This window comes from Schistocerca cancellata, chromosome 9, assembly GCF_023864275.1.
Source record: "Schistocerca cancellata isolate TAMUIC-IGC-003103 chromosome 9, iqSchCanc2.1, whole genome shotgun sequence".
In the NCBI taxonomy this organism is placed as follows: Eukaryota; Metazoa; Arthropoda; class Insecta; order Orthoptera; family Acrididae; genus Schistocerca; species Schistocerca cancellata.
The window spans coordinates 179141564-179164840 of record NC_064634.1 but is presented as its reverse complement, the minus strand read 5'-3'; the positions used below and the strand labels follow the sequence as shown (position 1 = coordinate 179164840).

Here is a 23277-nt window from a genome sequence, read left to right as displayed (position 1 = left end):
GACAATGAACATAAAGAAAACTAATGCCATGAATGTCAGTTTGAAGAGTGAAAATGACAATGTTAAATTAAATGTAGATGGCACCTCTATAGACTGTGTAACAAATGCAAAATTTCTAGGAATGAATATTGATTCTCAGTTGAAGTGGTGTGAACACACAAAGGTACTTGCAAACAGAATGTCACCAGCATGTTATGCCCTTAGAATGCTATCATCAGTGTGTAATATGCAGTGTATTTTACTTAGGCCTACATACTATTCAAGTGTACACTCAGTTCTTAGCTATGGCATTCTTTTTTGGGGAACAAATTCACAAAATATGAACACTATTTTTAAACTCCAGAAAAGAACCATAAGAATAATAACCAAAAATAGTAGTCCTGTTCATTGTAAAGAGCTGTTCAAAAGAATGGGGATTTTAACTGCTCCGTGAGAATACATTTATCATTCAGTTGTACACATCAAAAATAGCATTGGTAATTACTGCACAAACAGCTCTGTCCATGACCATGGAATAAGAGCTAGACTCAATTTATATTTACCATGAAAAAATTAACATAAAACTAAAAACAGCATTTTCTACCAAGGAGTGAAACTACAATACATTACCGAAAGGGATTAAAGAAATTGCAAAAATACACTTATTTAAAAAGGCAGCTAGAAAGTACCTGTTATGCAATACATTTTCTACACTGAAGGATTGTTGTTGTTGTTGTTGTGGTCTTCAGTACTGAGTCTGGTTTGATGCAGCTCTCCATGAAGGATTACTTAGATAAAACAGAGTAGGGGTTTGGTAAAAATATGTTATAGAAATAAATAATAATAATGATTATAAAACATCCAACATTCCACATAACACCTCCACACTAGGTTTTTTTCCTTCTTTTTTCCTTTTTTAGAAAAACTTACTCCCTGACTATGCATAGCACAATATTAACACCTCTTCCTCTTTCTGAGCTCAACATCTCACTCATTGTAGAGGGATGCTGACTCAGTTTTTCAGGATAGCAAATGGGAAGTTGTAGTACACAAAATGGCCCAAAGATCATCAGTGTGTGTGTGTGTGTGTGTGTGTGTGTGTGTGTGTGTGTGCGTGTGTAGTGAGTGAAGAGTTGTAAAACAATGTGTGTATAGTGTGTGTAGACATTACATTACTTAATAAGTTATGTGTGAAAAAGTATTGTATACCAGGAGTAAATCTAATGATTGTCTCTAACTGTGAATGTATGTGTACACAAATTAGCTTATTTTAGATTGGTCTGAACTTGAAATACTTTGACACATCCTATATCCTTGTAAAAAGAGATCTACAGATGGATAAAGCTACTACTACTACTACTAACAATGTAAATTTCTGCTTCACTGCAGACTCTAGCTAAAATGAACAGAGAGCAGGTGCAAGTGGAAATGTTTGTGGAAGCATGTATAGGAGGCAAACTGTCAATGTAGTGAAATGCTTATTAAGTGTCTATGTTGTGATGTGCATCATGATTTCACAAACCTAACGAATTAATAACTGTTTTACAAACTATATGTGAACCATTTGTGAACTGACTTACGTCATACAAAATAAAGCAAGCATGTTTTGGAAAATGAAGACACTAAATGCTCAGGCGATTGTAATGTAAGAGACAGTGACAAGAACTGGGCCTGTATGGAACAATAAATAGCAGATTAATCAAATTTTACCCTGCAGCAAAATAACATCTGCATGTATTCAGAATCCTATACCACATTTAAATTTATTTCCATGGACCCATCAGTGCTGAACTGATCTGTTATGCTGAACATCAGAGCGGAGGGTGTGGGCCTACACGACTCTGACCAGTGACATTCCAGACCAGCAGCAGTATGTCTGTGGATTCAAACTTCAAGATCTAAATGTATGTTCCGGCCAGGTGTTGACCTCACTGACATCATTGGATTCCAGCTGATGCACTGCCAGTCCAGTCGGCATAGACTTATGATGATGTACGACAACAATGGTGATGCATCAAGATATTAGGATTCAAGAAAATATTTAAATACACCACTGTGCAGAAGCTCATAGAGAAAATTAGAGACTTTAACCATATAAGAACTTCTGGAAACAAATAACAACAAAAACAACTTTAATTTGAAAATATAATGAATAAACTGCCAACATAAAACAAAAACCAAAATAAAAAATTAAATCTTAGCATTATGAACTGAAAAACTTTTGTCATGCACCATGTAATGTCATTTGACGTAGAGATGATATTTTTTTGCATTATTCATTGTAGTATTTTCAATATTCTTCCTGTAAAACTGTTTTAATTTTGCCACGATGTATGGCAAACAAAACCATAAAATGAAAGAAATGAGTGGTATAGTCTGTCTGGTCCACTGGGGTTTTCTGGAGGTGTTCCTGTTGGCCCACATTCAAATGGAGAAGCATCCAATGGAAATTAATCTCCAGCATACAGTAATCTGCAGACTATACTCAATTGAACAAATAACTGTATAGAAATATATAAAGCTTTTAATCATTGTGACTACATAACATCAATGAAATCAAATTGAGATTCAAAGACATTATCAGCTCAAATACATTTCAAAAGGTGTGTACGAACATTGTAATGTATGTGAATTTTCGAATTTGTGAAAACAACAGCTCATATTATTTATGTAATAAAGTGACACTGAATGCTTAAGTGGAATGCCAATCACAAACTGTGAACAGGTGTGCTCCTGGTATTCCAGGGAGCTGACATCTCCAAATTTGGACATTAAAGACTGTATGATTCTTGTAAATTAATACTAAAATGCCTGAAGTGTACAGCAATCAGTTTTCATCAGAGACATAGTCCGAACAATATACCTACCAATTGTGACAGCTGCAATTGTAGGTAATAATCTCTTTTGTTGTTCTATAAAAGAAACAGTCATAATAGCCACTACATCTTCCATCTCTCTTACTTTTGTTTTCACTGTTCTTTGAGAAAGAGTCATTTACATTGAGGGGATGTGTATCTTGTAATTGTTAATATATGTATGAAATGTTAGCTTTGTTACATTGAAAGTAACCCTTTGACCCCTCATGTGAATGCTTTGAACATTTAAACAATAGTTGCTTTGCTGTCAGGAAACAGAACATCACTGGTGTGCAAAAATCAGCTGACATTATGTGGCAATTTCGATTATTGCAAAATATTTGTATTTCATGTCCTTTTCCACAGCAGCCACCACAAAGCAGTTTAAAGCATTTCATTTAATAATAGCTTACTTAGCAAAGAGTTTATTTTATTACAGTGTCAGTAACCGCAATATTTTAGCTCCAAGTTAGATACAGCAGCTTTGGCTTTGACCTTGAACGAAAGAATATTAATATGTATGAATTGTTTATGCACCTTGTCTGATAAAAGTGAATCTGCCAAGAAGAAGTAAATGCAAAGCCAGAATTTTATTCTCTCTACATATTCTTTTTTCAATGGCTTGCCTACGGAAGTCTGACCTCTATTATTTACAAGTTTACATTATTTATAGGCAAGCTTGGTGTCGGAGTAACAATTAATGGACCCATAAGCAAGAATAAATTTGGTTTCAAAACTGTCGTAGCATTATATAAACTGTCTGAAACTTTCTAGTTTCCTCACTAGTTTTGAACTATACAACTTTTTTTCATGATTCTTAAATTGAGTGTTAGCAGTGATCAAATTGTGATCAAATTGTGCTCTGCACAGTGTTCTCCAGATAGTTTCCCCAATCATTTCTTTCCCCCAGCCAATGTTATTCAATCTGTACAATAAGTGCCTGTAAAAAAATCGAGAAGAAAACTGGAAAGAGAGGTGAAGTGTGGGGAGAAAAAAATACAATATTTCAGGTTTCAGATTACATAATACTTGCATCAGAGGCAGCAAAGAAATAGGAAGAGCAGTTGCAAGGGATGTATATTGTCTTGAAAAATGTTATAAAATGAATATCAACAACAATATAAAAAGAATAGATTTCTATTCATCATGAAGGGAAGGTGCTCGAGTCACAGACATGCATAATGAAAAGAACTGCTCAACATTAAACTTTTGGATGAAACAGTCCTTCTGAAATAGAAAACACACACATATTCACACAAGTACAACTACCACACCCATGATCACTGTTGGGCCTCAGCACAAAAAGAGAATCGCCATGTGTGTGGAAGTTGTGCTTACACAAATGTGTGTTTTTTTTCTGTTTCATATGAAGGCCTTTTTTCTCCAAAGCTCACATATTTAGCAGTCTTCTTCAATTTGCCTGTCTACCACTCAACACCTCTTGTGTGTGGATAGTGGCAATCTATCTTCTTCATATTGCTGTTATTCCATCAACGAGTTTCCATTGTTTGAATATCAACAAAAGTGGTACATGGTAAACTACATCTATACCTATAATCTGGAAACCACCATGAGGTGCGTGGCAGAGGGTATGACCCACTGTTATCAGGGTTTCTTCCCATTCCATTTACATATGGAGCACAGAAAGAACGATTGCTTGAATGCCTTTGTGCATGCAGTAATTATTCTAATCTTATCCTCATGATCCCTATGTGAGTGGTACATAGGGGATTGTAGTATACAACTAGAATCATCATTTAATGCTGATTCTTGAAACTCTGTTAATAGCCTTTCTCGGGATAGTTTACGTGTATCTTCAAGAGTCTTCCAGTTCAGCTCCTTCAGTAGCTCTGTGACATTCTGCCATGGATCAAACAAACCTGTGACCATTCTTGCTGCCCTCCTCTGTATATGTTCATCCCCTGGTAGCCCTATTTGGTAAGGGTCCCACACACCTAAGCAATAACTTTGATGTGATTAAAACCCTTAGCATATGACCAGAATTTCTTAGGGTTTTGCGAAATTATATAATTTGACAAGATTCTGCTAAGGTAATAATATGAACTATAATTAAATAAGACAATGCTGAGGGACATAGATTAGGAAATAGGACACTAAAAAGTAGTAACTGAGGTTTGCTGTTTGGGGAGCAAAATAACTTATGACTGTCAAAGTAGATAGGATATAAAATGCAAACTGATAATAGCCAGAAAAACATTCTTAAAGGTAAGGGAAATTTGTTAACACTGAATATAAATTTAAATGTTAGAGGGTCTTTTCTAAAGTTGTTTGTCTGAAGAGTAGCCATGTGCTGAAGTGAAATGTGAACAATAAACAGTTCAGACTATAAGACCATTCTGATATGTGGTGCTACAGAAGCATTTTGAAGACTAGATAGTAGATCAGACAACTAATGAGGAGGTAGTGATCTAAACTGAGAAAAAAAGAAATTTAGAACACAATATGACTAAAAGCAGGGATCTGTTGATAGTCAAAGCCTGAAGCATGAAGCATCGAGTACTTGTTAATTTAACAATGGAAAGAGGTGAAGAGTTGGGGTAAAAACAGTAGAGGAAGATCAACGCTAGACTTCAGAAAGCAAATTCAAATGTATCTGGCCTGCAGTAGTTACGGAGAGATGAAGAAGCTTGCACAGGATAGAGAAGAGTGAAAAACTGCAGCAAACCAGGCTTTGATCTAAAGACAATAAGAAGAAGCCTTGTGACATTCCATTGTTACAAAACCACAAGGGACCAGCTGCACTGAATGGTTTCACCAGATTCCCTTAAGCTGTTACTTTTCACATTTTCTGAAGGGTCTCCACAGCTATTTTAACAGTCCTGTAGTATGTGGTATATAAGTCCTCACTGTGGTTTGCCACTAAAAGTAAACCTCACTCCATGGTACTGCCCATTTTCCACAACTTGTGTGACAGACTGGACTTCCACCAAGAGAATGGAAATGGAATACAAAAAGCTTCCAAATTATTCAATGAGGTACATAAGATACTTTGGGATGAAACATTTTCACAAGCTTCTAAGACCAGCCTGCACAAGGCATACCTCTTATCTATCAAGCAGAAGAAGCAACAGTTACTGTGCTGAATAGTTCCTTCATTCTAGTCCACAGAAAATGAATGAGATAAAATTAGGAATGAAGATAGCTGACAGCAAATAAGATTAGAAAGAAGAATGCTGGAGATCCTTGAACAGATGTGATTACAGTAATATAGTTATGTGCAGGTAATAGCTCTCCACAGGGTTATATGTATTTACTGTGGCCAAAAATGGGAGAAGCTGACCCTCACAGATCTCATCATTTGTTTTGCCAACTCGCATAAGATAAATGGTGCAACATCTGTGGCATGGTGAGGAAAGTTGGAGGAGGCTTATTTACAACTGTATGATCATTTTGATAGCTGGCAAGTCAAATAAAGCTAAGCAAAGTACCAACTTAGCTGGCATGATATATGGAACAGTTCTACAGATACCCTCAAAAGAGAAAGGAATGTCTATAATGTAGAAAAGACAAGAAAGGAGAGACAAGAGGCTTTCCAGCTTTCCAATAGCTTAAGTGTAAAAACCATTCAGGAGCACCAGGCCCCATAATTTCTTTGTTCCTTTTTATCATTCTGTATTTAACATGCAACAAGATTTTATGTCTAACATCACTTCATACTCTTGCTGTACACTATACACATAATGACACACTTTACCTCAACAAAGTCATAGTAGCAGTCACCGATCTCTTCCATTTCTATGTCAATAAAGACAAGCTGTAGAATGCTTCCCCTGCTTGTTGATATCTTCCAGGTACATAACGAAACATCATGGTAGTTTTGTGGATAATTAGGAGAAGTAAATGATCCTGAAGGGCTTGTCATAATTCCACCACATCCTGAAAGAAGATAATACATTTTACGGACTGGAACTTTTCACATCATATTCCATTATGAGTTACTGAGAGTTATAACTCTTAGCAAATATCCACATCAGTCTGTGATGGTCTAATAAAGGTTCTCCCTATATTCTGGACCTGAAGAATTTTTTTTTTCTGAACACAATTATGAACTATTATCTTCACATATTTATTTTTACACTTGGCTCGTAAGTCTGGACTCAGGAGAAACTTTTGGCTGAAGTGTGGCTGTTATGATCTATGAGAAAACAATATTTCAGCACAGGAGAAAATACGGTGACAGCTAAAATATATAATTTGTTTTGTTATGTTTCAATTACCTGGTGAAAATGAGTAATGCAGTACTTTCTGTACCATTACTAGTGATGCTTCATTTGTACAAGCAGTGTCACCTTTAACCAGGTGATAGTAAAGAAATATCCATTTCAGAAAATTATTGAATCAAAAAACATACAGAAATACCAGACACGCTGGTCAGGGCTTTTCTTCAGGAGGAACACCTTGAAGTGCTTCCAACCTCACCAAGCAAGTTCTCTTTCCTCCTTGAGGAAGGTACCTTTCGTTAAAAAGGCTAGCAGTGCTCCGTTTGATTTAAGGTGTTTCTGTTAGAAATAATGAGAAACATACCCATGACAGTCAGTACTGTCCAGTATTTCTTAATCTTTGTGAACATTTAAAACATTTGTTCTTGTTGTATATAATTTGTAACTCAGCATGATGGACAATAATTTGTAACTTGGCATGAAGCACAAAGCACGTCTTGTTGTTATCACTAATGGAGACTGGCTAGCACAGGCTGTTAGAGTTTACTACCTGAGCTGTTTTTCCCATAATTGTCCTGTTAATTTATAAAGCTATTACCACGCAGGATGAAACTGTTCTCTCAATTTACAGCTATAGCACTTAATATAAAGAAATTAAATGAATGGTGAAAGATCTCTGTGTGGACAATAGTATGGTCTTTACTCTGCGTTATTAATAATGAAATAAATGTGGTTCATGCTAACAAAATCACTGACATACTCTTCATTAAAAATACTTACAAGAAAAACAGTTAAAATGCATTTACACCCATGTACAAACAGATGCGTACACAGATGTGTAGTGCAAGGCAAGATAATAAACAAAAATATTATTCTATCAGTGAATGATCTACCACACAGTGAGTGCATTAAAACCTTGTTTCTTAAAGGTACATGGAAGATTTCTGACAATGTACATAGTTTTAGTAAACCCAACCATACTTTTCTCATCATCAGCTAAGACAATCTGCAGGACTCAGTTAATCATTTCTTTGTCAGTTCACAGGAAAACACCACCAGCCTGAGGCCCAGCATGTGAAACAAGATTGTATTCCTAAAGCCATATTGCTCAGCATATACAATCAACTCCTCACTTATGGCAATTACCGTAAGAGTGTTTAACTTTTAATACTCAGTTCTTCAAATATCATCACAAAACTGTACATAGAACAGTTCTTTATACTATTTATTTTGCTGTTTTTATATCACTGAATACAAATATGCAATAAAGAATTTAACTCACAATAGATAATGAATAAAAGACTTGAAATAAATTAAAGGCACATTTTACCAATGCAGGTCGAACAAAAAATAGTTATGACCGACATGTCTTTCACAAAATAAGAATCCACTCCTACTTTTGATTCAGAAAACCAATGTTTCTTTTCAGATAGCTTCTAACAACAGGTCTGTCTAAACAGTGTTTTTCTTTCTAATTTGATACTCTGGATCTTAATTTGTTCACTTTTTGGTGAAAGCAGTTCATAAAAATGAATAAAAGTTCTAAAAATAGCAACCACAAGATACTCTTCAATTTCAGAATAAGGAACATTCAAGTTACTGTATGACAATAGCCCGAATCTCCTCATTTTCACATCTAATACAGGATGATTTTAAAGAACTTTACAGCTTTACTTACATACAAAATTATTATTGAGAAGGCTTATACATGTAGTAGAAATGTCACCTTGCAAAATACCACAAGTTTTGTCTCATACATTCACTTTCACTTTAACTGATAAGAAATGTTGATACGTCACAAAAAACCATGTGAGTAAGCAATGTGTCATCTTCCTCAATCTGACATAACATTTCTGCACAAAATGCATTCTGTTTCTCTTTTTCTGTGAGGGGACATAACAATGTCAATCTGTGTGGCTTCACATTCAATCTTTTTCTTAGCACTCTCCAGACAGTTGATTGAAGAACTCCAAGCTATGGCAACACACTGATTTCCTGGGGCTGTGAACAAAATTCTTTCTCACCTACTCTTTCTCACCCACTTAACAACAGCCTTGGAGACTTGCAGGCAACCTGGAGATTCGTTATGATGGATGTTACAATCAGTTTAAATGAAATTCTGAGTCCAGAGTAGAGCTGCTAGGTTCCTTACAGTACTCGGTGTGAGATTTATGTTGAACCTTTGTTGCCGACTTTGTTTCTTCCATCTAAGACATGTAACGAGCACATTCAGGCCCTGTGAAATTTGCCAATTTAGTTTTCAACATTCTGCCTTTCCTAGTGGTAGTATTTGATATTACAACAATAAGTGAATGGAACTTGAAGTATTTTACTACAAGATGGGGCCTTACCCTCAAGTCTATGTAACCTCAATAAAAGTTTTGTATGTAACTGAAGCTTCTTTTCGAATCAACATATATATAGGTAGGGGTTTCAGGTACCCCTCATCAGGTCCTGAAATGAGAACTGTGCTCCCCACTATTCACACTACCACTTGCACAGTGGTATTTCATGGCCCACCCAACCTATGTGATATCCTTGTCTGTTCCTATTCCAGCTCTGCTCTCACCGTCTTGCCTCATATTCCTGCAATAGACCATGCAGGACCTGTTTCAAACATTCTCCTGCCACCATCTACTGCAGTCCAGTCACTGGTATCTCCTACCCCACTAAAGGCAGGGTTAACTATGAAAGCAGTCCTATGATCTACCAACTTAGCTGCAATCACTGTGCATTCTACATGGGCATGTCAACCAACATCCTGTTGCTCCAAAAGAATGGCAACTGCCGAACTACAGCCAAGGGGCAACTGGATCACCTAGCTGCTGAACAGGAGACCCAAAGTAATATGCTTCACTTTAATCAGTGCTTCACAATCTGTGTCATCTGGATTCTTCCTACAGACACCAGCTTTTCTAAATTACACATATCAGAAGTCTCCCTACAACATATACTTCCTTCCTGGCATCAACCTTCATTAGTAACTATATTCCACCTGCCTATACCCCTCCCAGCTCCCATTCTAGTACAACCATGCCTTATATCCCGCTAATGTACCGAAATATTTCTCTCCTCTTCTCTACTTCTTTTCTTTCACATATCCTTTTCTACTCCCACTTTGACCCCTGGCCCCATCTGGCCTCACAGTACAGCAACCCAATGCTGCACCAGAGGCCCTATCCTGTAACCACCACTTCCACTGGTTCCCACAGGCAGCATCTGCCTCCATCCCTACCCTGCTATTCCTCTGCTTCCCTGCCCCACAACTGATCCTTACCCTCACTACACAGCGTAAGTAGATTGCTGCTCACATCAGACGCAACTGCAGTCGGATCTTAGTGCCTGGAGACAGTGGCCATGTATGCGTATTTCTTGTGTCAACATGTGTGAGTTTTATTTTCTGAAGAAGGACTTTGTTCAAAAGTTGAAATATTTCTAGCATTCTTTTTCAATGAGCTGGTCTGTAACACAGCGCCTCCTGTATGTGGCATTTAGAAGTCTACGCTTTCCATATTATTGCTATATCTAACTTTGTCACTTCTGTTTCATTCTTTAATCTCCAATTTTATTTCACCATAATTACCATCAAAACCAAGTTATGAAGCAAGAGCTTATCCCACAGCAACATTAACACAGATAAAGCCTTCAAGTAATGTTTGGTACAAATGAGTGAACATGTTTTGCACAGCAAAAGGGATAGTTTAAAGTGTTGTATTGTCAAACAATTAATGACATCACCTTGAAATATGTTAGCAGTTTCTGATGAAAGATATTGGTGGAAAATGGATTGTTATTGATTTAGATGAGTCCCAGAATGACATCATTCATCATATTATTTTAAAACTCAACAATAAAGGAGAGAACCCACATGCCAAAGACTGTGCATGTCTTAAACAAAAATTTGAAAGACTTTTAGAAGGAAGTGTCCAAAAGAATTTCAAATTAACATTACCATTGCTTCTAATGCTTTAATTTTTTAATAAAATCAACAGATTTTAGAGTGAGAGTTAAAATCAGTAAATTTACATTAATCAATATATATCTCAGTTCTTCTCTTGCCACAGACTCATAAATCCTTTTCCCTTGTCTTTTTTACACCCTCCTCACAATTTAGCAAGATCTATCAATCTTTCTCGTTTGTATTGGCATGTTTGTTGATTTTACTTATGGAGAGCAGAGGACCTTTTCTTTATCTTTTGTACCACTGTTGAACTTAGCACATGTTTAAACTTTCATGTAGTTCAAACTGAATTTCTTTATAAACTGGTGAATGAATTATGATAATATATTTGGGTACATCCCAAAACTGACACTGAGAAAGTAGAAATGGCATTAGCTGCAATCAACTAGTAACAAATTTAAAAAATTAAAAAGAGGCTTATAAATCTCAGCAAAAAATAGCATTAAATATAGAAAGCTTGAACAATTTTGTTAAGACTGCTGCATGACTATAGCAGTATGATCATAAGGTTTGGAGGTGCCCCCCCCCCCCCCTCCAATATGATGCAACTTGTGAGATGGCTGTGTAAGACTCATTGTCCACTTAACTCCATTTGTCCAGTGGCAAACCCTAAGACTTCACTTTAATCACTTCTTGACAATCTGTGTCATCTGGATTCTTCCTACAGACACCAGCTTTTCTGAATTACACAGGTCACATATAACGCAATGAAAATAATCAGTTTTTGAAAATATAATGTAATTGGACAAATAAAAAAAGGAGAAAACATAAACATAGGTTAAAGTAAACTATTGATATACATTTTCTCCTGCCACTGCTTGATGAGTAGATTTTTTTATCTATCTAGTTACATTAGATCACATATCATTACTTGCTCTTATCACCACAATATTACCAGAGATATCATATTCAAATTAACTCATTCATGACTTACAACCACTCACCTGTTGCTGTGCCATCCCATGTGATACGGAAACCTTTCCTCTGAATACTATAGTCTGTTACAAAGCGTATAAACATGAGATGGCTGTGTGATGGGATTGTCCTTGGTATAGCTGTACCACAAAATTTGCCCACTAATGGTGAAAGGGCATTGCCTCCATTTCTGCAAGTACATGAGCAGAAAATGGTCAATATTAAAACTTCAATAACACAGCAAGAACCATATTATGTATTCAGCAAAACAGCACAACGTGAAACGAACAGTACTCCAGATTAAACCATACACTTCTAAGGAAGCAATAGGGCATGTACAAATATTATATACTGCCACTATTAGCAACAAGTGTACAAATGGCAACAACTGCTAAAGCTGTTTAGTTATTTCTTTAGTCATGAAAAATAATCCGTCATTGCTAATCTCGAGGTCCTGAAGCAAATGCAGTATGGCTGAAATATTACAATTATCTGGCTCTGTTTATCCATTTCAGTAACCACTAGATCGCTTTTCCATTAAGTATCACTGATAAACATAAAGAATAAAGAAGGAAAATCAAAAGAAAGTTGTTTCAGTAATCTGAGTGCACTTAGAAAAGTAATTAAGTGAATGCAGCAGTGTGATCTGAACGGTGTTGTTACTTGTTGAAGGTTAAAGTGTGCAGTTTCAAAGCTAAAATTCTATTAAAGATTGGAATGGTAAATAAGTAGTAATTAATAGGACAAGTTCTAACACCAAAGAAGGTAACAAAGAGTTCACAATGATGAAGAAACACAATTTCACAAATTTACCCTGTGCAACTGTTAGTACATGAAAGATAACAATCCTGATGAATACTTTATTATGAACAAATGTTCATAAGGCTCCTCACCAGCTAGCAATAGTCTGCAATCTTCTACAATAAAAGTATTACAGGTGACACAATAACTGACAGTTAATTGACTTTAGACTCTGCTGGCACATGATTAGCATGTGAAGTATGTATGTTGATCCCAGGTTTTGAGATTCAGAGACTCAATTATTTGAGACAAAACTGTTAATAGCAAAGCTATGGCAAGGTTTAGCGCTGTTCATGTGTCTCACCAAAGACTTAAAATGGACTTTCAGTATGGTTATACTCTGAAGCAATTCGAAGTCCTACACCACAGTCTCTTTTTGCCAGTATCCAGCAGTTCTGTTTGGAGACACAGGCTGAAATTTATATGTGCAGCTTCCTTTTCCTTTTCAATGGCTTGATAAACAATGAATGCCATGTGCACTGAAATATTTAATGGCCTTCTAAATATTTTATGTATTTTTCCCCACAAATACAGTTTGTGGTTTCTGATTTCATACAACTCACCCACTTCTCAGCAAAAATCTTAATAATGGATCACCACCAACATCCCCAAACTTAACTAAGTAGTATTGTCTGGCATCAAACAGATGGCAGAGCAACTCCAATTTTCTCGAAAAGTGTTTGACATGCTGCCCCACTGCAGACTGTTAAAGAAAGTACAAGCACATGAAATAGGTTCCCACATATACAAGTGGCTCAAAGACTTCTTAAGCAATAGAACCCAATATGTTGTCCTTGATTGTAAATGTTCATCAGAGGCAGGAGACTCATCAGGAGTGCGCCAGGAAACTGTGATGGGACTGCTATTATTTTATATATACATACTTTCCTTTTGCTAATGATGCTGTGGTGTATGGGAAGGTCTCAAAGTTGAGTGACTGCTGGAAGATATAAAATGACTTAGACAAAATTTCTAGTTTATATGATGAATGACATCTAGCTCTGAATGTACAAAAATGTAGGTTAATGTGGATTTGAAGGAGAAATACACCCATAACATTCAGATACACCATTAGCAGTGTCCTACTTGACACAGTCACATAGTTTAAGTATCTGGACACAACACTGTAAAGCAACATGAAACGGAATGAGCATGTGAGGATTGGAAGGTGAATAGTCAACTTCGGTTTATGGGGAGGATTTTGGGGAAGTGCAGTTCATTTGTAAAGGAGGCTGCATACAGTATGCTAGTGTGACCTTTCCTTGAGCACTGCTCAAGTGTCTAGGATCCGCACCAGGTCAGATTAAGGGAGGACATGAAAGCAATCCAGATGCGAGTTGCTATATTTGTTACCAGTACCTTTGAACAACACACAAGTATCACAGAGATGCTTCGGGAACTCAAATGTGACTCTCTAGAAGCAAGATGATATTCTTTTCAAGGAATACTACTGAGAAATTTTAGAGAAGTGGAATTTGAAGCTGGCTGCTGAATTATTCTACTACTTTCCATCCACTGGAAAGGAAATGACTAGTAGTGGTACAGAGCATCTATCGACACACACTGTGTAGTGGATTGCGGAGTAGGTTTAGATGAAGGAATGACTCAACTTACATTAGTGTACTAAATAATGCATATGTGAATATGTAAGGAAGGAATATCAGAGCAAATGAAGGGCTTGCTGCAAAAACCAGATAAGTCCATTTCTGGTCAAAAATGAGATGTTATCGGCATGAGATTGCAACAGAACTTGGGCTCGTTTACTACCTATTTTTTTGCGTGGCTCATCTGTAAAGGGGGTTGGTAGTAAACGGTTGCATTTGCGCCCCTATTATTGTGTCTGATATTGGCTTGCTTTTGAAGAGCAGTGAATTGAACTATACACGTTCAGATTGAAACTTATTTATTCAAAAGAAACGCTATAACGTTGTGGCCATGCCTTTTTTAAGTTCACAAATAATAATTGGTGCAATTCGTACACTGTTTGTCTCACACCCACACACTTTCACTTTGTTCCTTCGCATACCCTGGCGTCCATGCTTGCACTCGCGGCACTTTGCCTCTCCCAACTCGCCACCACCACGGCCAACCACAAAAGACCTCGATTTTCCCGCTCACATCCACAGTCCTGAGTCGGGTCACATGACACCACAGTAGTCAAAATAATTGCTAAACATGGCCACAAAATTCGTTTACAGTATTTTATAATATTTAAATACTTAAATCTAAATACATTATATAATTTTACAAATTATCACCACACTTATATAATTCATTGCAATTAAAAGAAAACCAAAACACTATCCAACGGAACTACAACATCCATCAAAACACAAACAAATATTTTCCGGTCTATTTTTGCCCAGCATATTATCTCTGCTGCCGTGCTTTAAATTTTAAACTACTTGAAAGAGTTCCATATTATCCCCTGTTACCTTACAAGATATAACATCAGAACATGCATCTTTTGGTGCAAGAACCAGACTTTTGCGAACTGATCTGAATGAGATATGCATGGTTGTGTTTGGTGGAAAAAACAGATTAGTCCTGTACTTCCCTGGTTCTTGCACCAGTAGGTGGCAGCACTAGTGTGGCAGGCTGTTGTGTTGTTTACATGGCTGCATGTGAAGTTGAAGTTGTTCAGATCGTGCATTTATCTGCATTTATCTGTAGTGTATATTGTGTTTAAGACATGTCTCCTGATGATTCATGCAGTGATAGTGAATATGAACATGTAACAAAGAAAAGAAAAGGTGATTCTAGTAAATGGGAAAGAAACAGAGACAAACTGAAAAGGCTACGTGGTGAGTTGTATGTCACACATAGTGGCAAGGTTATTCCAGCTCATGAAACTGGGCCTGCATGCAACTGCTAAAGAAAATGTTTAGATGTACTTATACGAAGGCAAAACAGGAAATGCTAACAAAGTTTAACTGACTTTCAACAAAAGAAGCACAGGATGCATTTTTGTGTGCACTGACTACACCAAAGCAAGTTGACCGGCGAAGGCCTAGAAAAGGTGAAGATTCACAAGTTCTTAACTTGACATACACTTACAAGGTATGTATTTGTGTAATAACATGCAGTGAAGTAATATTAGCCTAAAATAATATGTATTTTTAAAAAGAGGAAACCGAATTTATTCCTGAAAGTTTTTAAATAACATTTTATGTCTTTCCAGGTTCAGCTTAAAACCCAACAAGATGTAATATGCAATAAAAGCTTTTTGCAGCCTTTATGGGATAAAGAAGGCACGGGTTGAACGTCTGGCTTCATTTGCATCCAAAAATATTGGTCCATCCACAGATCGTAGGGGAAAACATGAAAACAGGCCTAACGGAGCGAGTGATAACGACTTAGAAAATGTTATAAATCACATAAAACAGTTTCCGGCACGAACACTGCACTACAGTAGAGCAGATAATACCAAGAAAGTATTTTTATCTCCAGAATTGAATGTACAGAGAATGTATGACTTATGTTTAGAACAGCATGAGGCAGACGTTTTTAAGGCCTTAAAACCAGGTGAAAAAGTGCAAAACTGTAGGGTAACATATGACTATTATTATAGATGTTTTTAAGCAAATTTCAGTATTTCCTTTGGACACCAAAAAAGTGACACTTGTGAGAAGTGTGATTCCTTAACGAAATTAACAGAAGATTGTACTGATGATTTGGAACACAGAAGAGAGCTTGAAATTGAGAAGGAAGTACATTTGCGAAAGAGTGAAGTATTCTATGAATGACTTAGGGAAGAAACTAAATGGGCTAGGGAAAATAAAGCTGTTGCATGTTTAGCATCTGATTACCAGCAAAATTTGCCACTTCCAGTACTTCCTTCAACAGACGTATTTTATCTGAGACATATGTGGATGTAAAATTTTAATATACACTGTTGCAGCAGTGGAAAGGCTCACATGTTCATGTACACAGACTGTGATGGCAAAAAGGGTCCTGTTGAAGTTAGGTCCTGTTGAAGTTATTTCCTGCTTAGATTGGTACCTTAAACATGTCATTACCTCTGATAAAACTGAAATTGTATTATTTTCAGATAACTGTGCTGCCAAAAACAAAAACAAGGCACTTCTACAGTATCTCTTGAGTCTTGCACATACTAACAAATTTCAGAACATTTCACATTACTTTCCAGAGCTTGGGACACTCATTTTTGCCTTGTGATAGGGACTTTGGGAACATTGAAAAGAGGAAAAGGGTTGTAGCTAGACTGCACCTTCCTGAAGAGTGGCATTCACTTGTTAGAAAAACATCTAAATTTTTTACTGTTGTTCGTGTGAAACAAAACATGTTCAAAAGTTACAAAGACTACTTTAAACAGTTCTTTAAAACAAATAAGTAAACAAAACACAATGAGCTTTTCAAAATTCCACAGTATAAAATATTGCAGTACAGTTATGCTCGCAAATACATATTTAAAGCCAGCCAGAATCAACACATGACTGTTATGTCAGAGTTTGCACCACTAAAGAAGGCAATAAAAGGTGACATTACCTTAACAGAGGAATCACTGTATGGTGGTCCTTTACCTCTTAAAAGGCGCAAATATGATGATGTCATGAAATTGATTAGAAAGTACATTCATATTGCAGATATGGTTTTCTATGAAAACCTTTTACCCTCTGCAGGAAATGATGACGGTGAACACAGACGAAATGAAATAGAGTAAGAATATTTTAAAATGACCATGAAGTGACCATGAAGTACTTTATATGTAAATCAAGTAGGTCAACAAAATGTTCTGAGGCTGTAGATTTTATATTTAGTTAATGATAATATCCTTAAAAAATTTACATCGGGACAGAATAGTTTATGTTATAAGCCACGCAAAACTATGTATAATTTTTCTGACAAAAGATACTGTAAAATGTCTGGTAATTAATAAAAAGTAAATTATGATTCATTATTTGTTGTTATTTTGTTTTCATGTTATTTATGTCTGATTTTGCATGCAGTATTTGAGATTTTAGAGTCTTTGGTGCAAAAACCAGGTAAGTCCAAATATTTATAATTGCATTTTTGATTTATTTATGTTTATACTTTTAATTTCAAAATTTTATATATTGCACATAAAATACGGGGCTATAAGTCAGTAACATTGTCTTATATAATTTCTCAAAAATACACACCTTCTGTAGATGTCAAACTTTGTTTTTCAGTTTTCTCAGAATGTGTATTTTGTGACTTGCCTGGTTTTGCAGCAAACCCTTCACACAGTAAGACTCATTTTAAAAATCAGCAAAAGGTATTCCATGGAAATGATTCAACGGTATACGCCACTGTGCTTGGATTTGAAGATGATAAATGAGAGCAAATCATGCTATAAAGATGATAATGGAAAATTTTAATATGAAATTGATAGAAAACTGAATGACAAACATTCAGTGGGAGATAGTTGTGATCAAGATAGTGAGCAATTAAGAATTTAAGATGAGTTGGGGAAGGAAGTTTCATATTACCAAAATTATTCTTGGCAGTTGTAGAGAGACATTTCAGACCCCTAATCTGGGAAAACAAAGAAGGAATAATTGTTAATGGAACATACACTGAAGCACCAAAGAAACTGATATAGGGATGAGTATTCAAATACAGAGATATGTAAACAGGAGAATATGGTGCTACGGTCGGCAATGTCTTTATAAGACAGTAGGTGTCGGGCACAGCTGTTAGATCAGTTACTGCTGCTACAATGGCAGGTTAACAAGATTTAAGTGAGTTTGAATGTGATATAGTCAGCACACGAGGCATGAGGGATGGGACACAGCATCTCCCAGGTAGTGATGGAGTGGTGATTTTCCTGTATGACCATTTCACAAGTGTATCTTGAATACCAGGAAATTGGTAAAACATCAAATCTCCGATATTGCTGCGGCCAGAGAAAGATCCTGCAAGAAAAGGACCAACGATAACTGAAGAGAATCATTCAATGCAACAGAAGTGCAATCCTTCCACAAATTGCTGCAGATTTCAATGTTGAGCCATCTACAAGTGTCAGTGTGCAAACCATTCAACGAAACATCATCAATATGGGCTTTCGGAGCCTGAGGCCCACTAGTGTACCTTTCATGACTGCACGATGCAAAGCTTTATGCCTTGCCTGGGCCCATCAACACTGACATTGGACTGTTGATGACTGGAAACATGTTGCCTGGTTGGACTAGTCTCGTTTCAAATTGCATCGAACGGACGCATGTGTACGGGTATGGAGACAACCTCATGAACCCATGGACCTGCTTGTCAGCAGGGGACAGTTCAAGCTGGTGGAGGCTCTGTAATTGTGTGGGGCATGTGCTTTTGGAGTGATATGGGACCCCTGATATGTCTAGATACAAGTCTGACAGGTGACATCTATGTAAGCATCCTGCCTGATCACCTGCATCCATTCATGTCCACTGTGTATTCCAAGTGACTTGGCCAATTCCAGCAGGACAATGGGACACTTCACATGTCCATAATTGCTACAGAGTGGCTCCAGGAACACTCTTCTGAGTTTAAACACTTCCACTGCCCACCAAACTCCCCATATGTGAACCTTATTGAGCACGTCTGGGATGCCTTACAAGGTGCTGCTCGGAAGAGATCTCTATCCCCTCGTGCTCTTATGGATGTATGGATAGCCCTGCAGCATTCATGGTGTCAATTCCATCCAGCATTACTTCAGACATTAGTCAAGCCCATGCCTCGTCGTGTTGCGGCACTTCTGCCTGCTCACAGGGGCCCTACACGGTATCAGGCAGGTGTAGCTGTTTCTTTGGCTCTTCAGTGTATATGAAACACCTACACTCTGCTGATATATTTTCTTCTTAGCCTATAGTGCATGTAAACTTCAATAATGAATGGAACACACTAACACAGCAAGTTTGAAATTGGGCTTGTAAGTTGATTACAGTACGGCATAAGCAGCATATAAACAACAAATTCGAAAGAAAATAATAGAAGTTAATAATGAACCTTAAAACAAGTGGATGGAGTTCTATATTTATGATAGTTGAAGACAGTTAATGGCTGGATAGTGTGTAGGTACATGGTGAAAGACCCCCCCCCCCCCCCAGATATAGTAAAGATAAAATTTATTTAAAAAAAATAAACGATAGAAGCAAGGACCGCCCAAAAGAGTCGGCAAAAACATTAATTATGAATGTGCAAAAGGCACAGAAAATGAATAAAAAACATAATTCACTTTTCTTTGTGCATGATTTTGTTTCACTCTCTCGTATGTAGAAGGATGGTTAAGATGTATTGCTCGAAGTATGATGCGCTATGAGTGTTTTCTATTACATGTGATTCTGGATAAGAGAAGACTTAATAACAGTATTAAGTATTTTTATTGAAGTGAATTGGTGCCAAGTTGGCAGAATTTCCTTCATCGTGAAAGGCACTGGTGTCCTTGGAGTCGGCTGCCCGCATCTACAATTGAATTGTAGGAGAGGAAGTCCGTGGTCCTATTTCGTAAGATTAACAGAAGTAAAAGAGCCTTCAGAAGACAGCAAATATGATTAAATATATGAAGTGATGGGCACACACGTAGAAAAAAGAGAAGCGACACAAGGTAAAGTGAATGAAGAATAACACAATTTCGCACACGCAGAACATTTACTAATGATGCACTTTTACCATCCTTCAATTTTTTCAATTTTAATTATATCATCATCATTTTATTATTATTATTATTATTATTATTATTATTATACAACTGGCGACCTAAGTGCCACGACTTCAGAGCACAGGTTGCAAGTACGGTTTGTTAACTATTGTTATAGTAAGAAATTTTTACGACAATGTTAATAGCCATAAAAACTAATTGTCTGCATTTTCTGCTTGCTTGAATCACAACAGGGAGCAAGTAAAGCAAAAAGGCAAAAATTTTGAGGAGAAATTTTTGAAAAGAAATGAGAGTTGGTCCCAGGTGATGTAAAATTTTCCATAATAAACTGTTTTGTTTGGCACAGCAAAGGTAGGATAGCTACGCAAGTTGCTTGCATGGTTATGCTTGGTAGCACGTCTTTTCATACAGATTGAAACCTTTTCCTCATTATTCCTTTCTTGAATTTCTTTGTGAAAAATTTACAGGAATTTTTCAATGTGATACGCATTGTCAGTAAAACATAAAGAACTGCAACACAATAGTTTGCGTGTCATAGTAAAAGTAAAATGGGCTTCAACACAGTGTAAATTACAATTATCAAGAGTAATAATTAGCATATGAAATTTTTCCATGTTTTGTCAAATTTTAATTTTCACATATTCATACAACATGGCGGAAAAATTTATGTCCATTGTTGATAGCAACAGCGAAAACACAATCAGCCAAGATGGCATAGAAATGCGGGATTGAACAATTGAAGTACAGGTGCCATGTATACCTAGCACAGAAAGTTAAAGTAGGTCAGAGATAAGTGTCGCAGATGTGACAAATGATAGTGACACTCCACAGCAGAATAACTTTGATGACACAATGTTTACAATTCATGAGACAATGTAGGCATCTCTCAGAGTGACGTACTGCTCATGAATGAAACACTGGAGAGCAATACAAATATGAATCTTGACAACACATTACGAAGACCACTTGTTCACAAAACAAACATTAATTTTGAAGGTACAGCTGACAACAACCACCGTAGTAAAACTGACGCACAGCTATGGCAGTGATATGAAACAAGAAATGAATACCAAGATTGATAATTTGACACAAGATATGAACACCTAAAAACAGAAACAAAACATGGTTACACAAGATCTAAATACAATGAAACAGGAACAATAACAAGTATTCAAGGATTTGCAAGACACGGTCTGACAGAAGTTCGATGACTTAGCCAAAAATTTTTGAAATGAAAATTGAATGATATGAAAAAAAAAGTAAAACATGAAGTACTTTCTGAAGTTAACAGCAATGTTACGGAGTTAAAACAGAAGGTAGATCCTTTCAACGACCATCATGATCTAGTAGAGCAACAGATAAAGAAAATCACAGATGCAAACACAAATATTGAAGCCACACATACCACTTGTGGTCGACAGTAAAAAAGGTAAGCACCGTCATTAGCAAACTAACAAAGACTATGAAGTTGTGCCTCTAGCTGTTGAAGAGCTTACTTTAAGGGTAGCAACATTAGAAGTTGACTCAGTGTGTGCTAAGAAGGAAAGAGAGAAGATCAATGAAAATCTAAGTGATATCATTAGTCAAGCTGAAGCAGGTATGTTAGATAAGAGTAATACCATTGCAGAGAAGTTGTTGTAAATTACACACAGATCTAGTAGAAAAAGGTATTCACAAAAAAGAAAATGAAATAGTGAATAAGGTAAACATTAACCTACAAGCCATAGAAGAAAGGATCCGCAATCTTTCACAAGAAAATATTATCAGGTTACCTTCCAATCAGAAAAGTGGGTACACTCAGCGACTGTTATGTGACTTATAGAGTGCAGCAATCAGTCATCCTTTATTAGAGTTTATTACGCAAATCCAAATTTTGGCTAGTAGCTAGCCACTCTCAATGCACTATTTTCTATACTCAATGCATGTTAGTCCCTGTTCTTAGGGCGTCAGTCACAGTTCTTTGAAATTTCAAAGACATATTAAAATTTTTGAAAAATCGTTTACCACTGAACATTGGAGAAAAATTAGTCACAACCAGAGCACGACACAGAATATATACCTAAAAACAAAGATAATGTGACTTACCAAATGAAAGTGCTGGCAGGTCGACAGACACACAAACGAACACAAACATACACACAACATTCAAGCTATCGCAACAAACTGTTGCCTCATCAGGAAAGAGGGAAGGAGAGGGAAAGACGAAAGGATGTGGGTTTTAAGAGAGAGGGTAAGGAGTCATTCCAGTCCCGGGAGCAGAAAGACTTACCTTAGGGAGAAAAAGGGACGGGTATACACTCGCACACACACACACATATCCATCCACACATATACAGACACAAGCAGACATATTTAAAGACCATATATATATATATAAAGCAGACATATTTAAAGACCATATATATATATATATATATATATATATATACCTAATATATATATATATATATATATATATATATATATATACCTAAAAACAAGATGATGTGACTTACCAAATGAAAGTGCTGGCAGGTCGACAGACACACAAACGAACACAAACATACACACAAAATCCAAGCTTTCGCAACTAACTGTTGCCTCATCAGGAAAGAGGGAAGGAGAGGGAAAGACGAAAGGATGTGGGTTTTAAGGGAGAGGGTAAGGAGTCATTCCAGTCCCGGGAGCGGAAAGACTTACCGGATGGATATGTGTGTGTGTGCGAGTGTATACCCGTCCTTTTTTCCCCCTAAGGTAAGTCTTTCCGCTCCCGGGACTGGAATGACTCCTTACCCTCTCCCTTAAAACCCACATCCTTTCGTCTTTCCCTCTCCTTCCCTCTTTCCTGATGAGGCAACAGTTTGTTGCGAAAGCTTGGATTTTGTGTGTATGTTTGTGTTCGTTTGTGTGTCTGTCGACCTGCCAGCACTTTCATTTGGTAAGTCACATCATCTTGTTTTTAGGTATATTTTTCCTTCGTGGAATGTT

The 23277-nt window shown here is 36.7% G+C and overlaps 1 protein-coding gene across 1 annotated transcript in view; it reads right to left on the bottom strand.

The window, feature by feature from the left end:
- Positions 1-23277, bottom strand: part of LOC126100451 (cubilin) — a 771806-nt gene that overhangs the window by 554392 nt on the left and 194137 nt on the right. The window contains exons 22-23 of the mRNA XM_049911056.1: positions 11921-12081; positions 6550-6731 (exon numbers count right to left, since the gene is read on the bottom strand). Coding sequence (XP_049767013.1) covers positions 6550-6731; positions 11921-12081 — 343 coding nt within the window. The remainder of the gene's footprint in view (positions 1-6549; positions 6732-11920; positions 12082-23277) is intronic.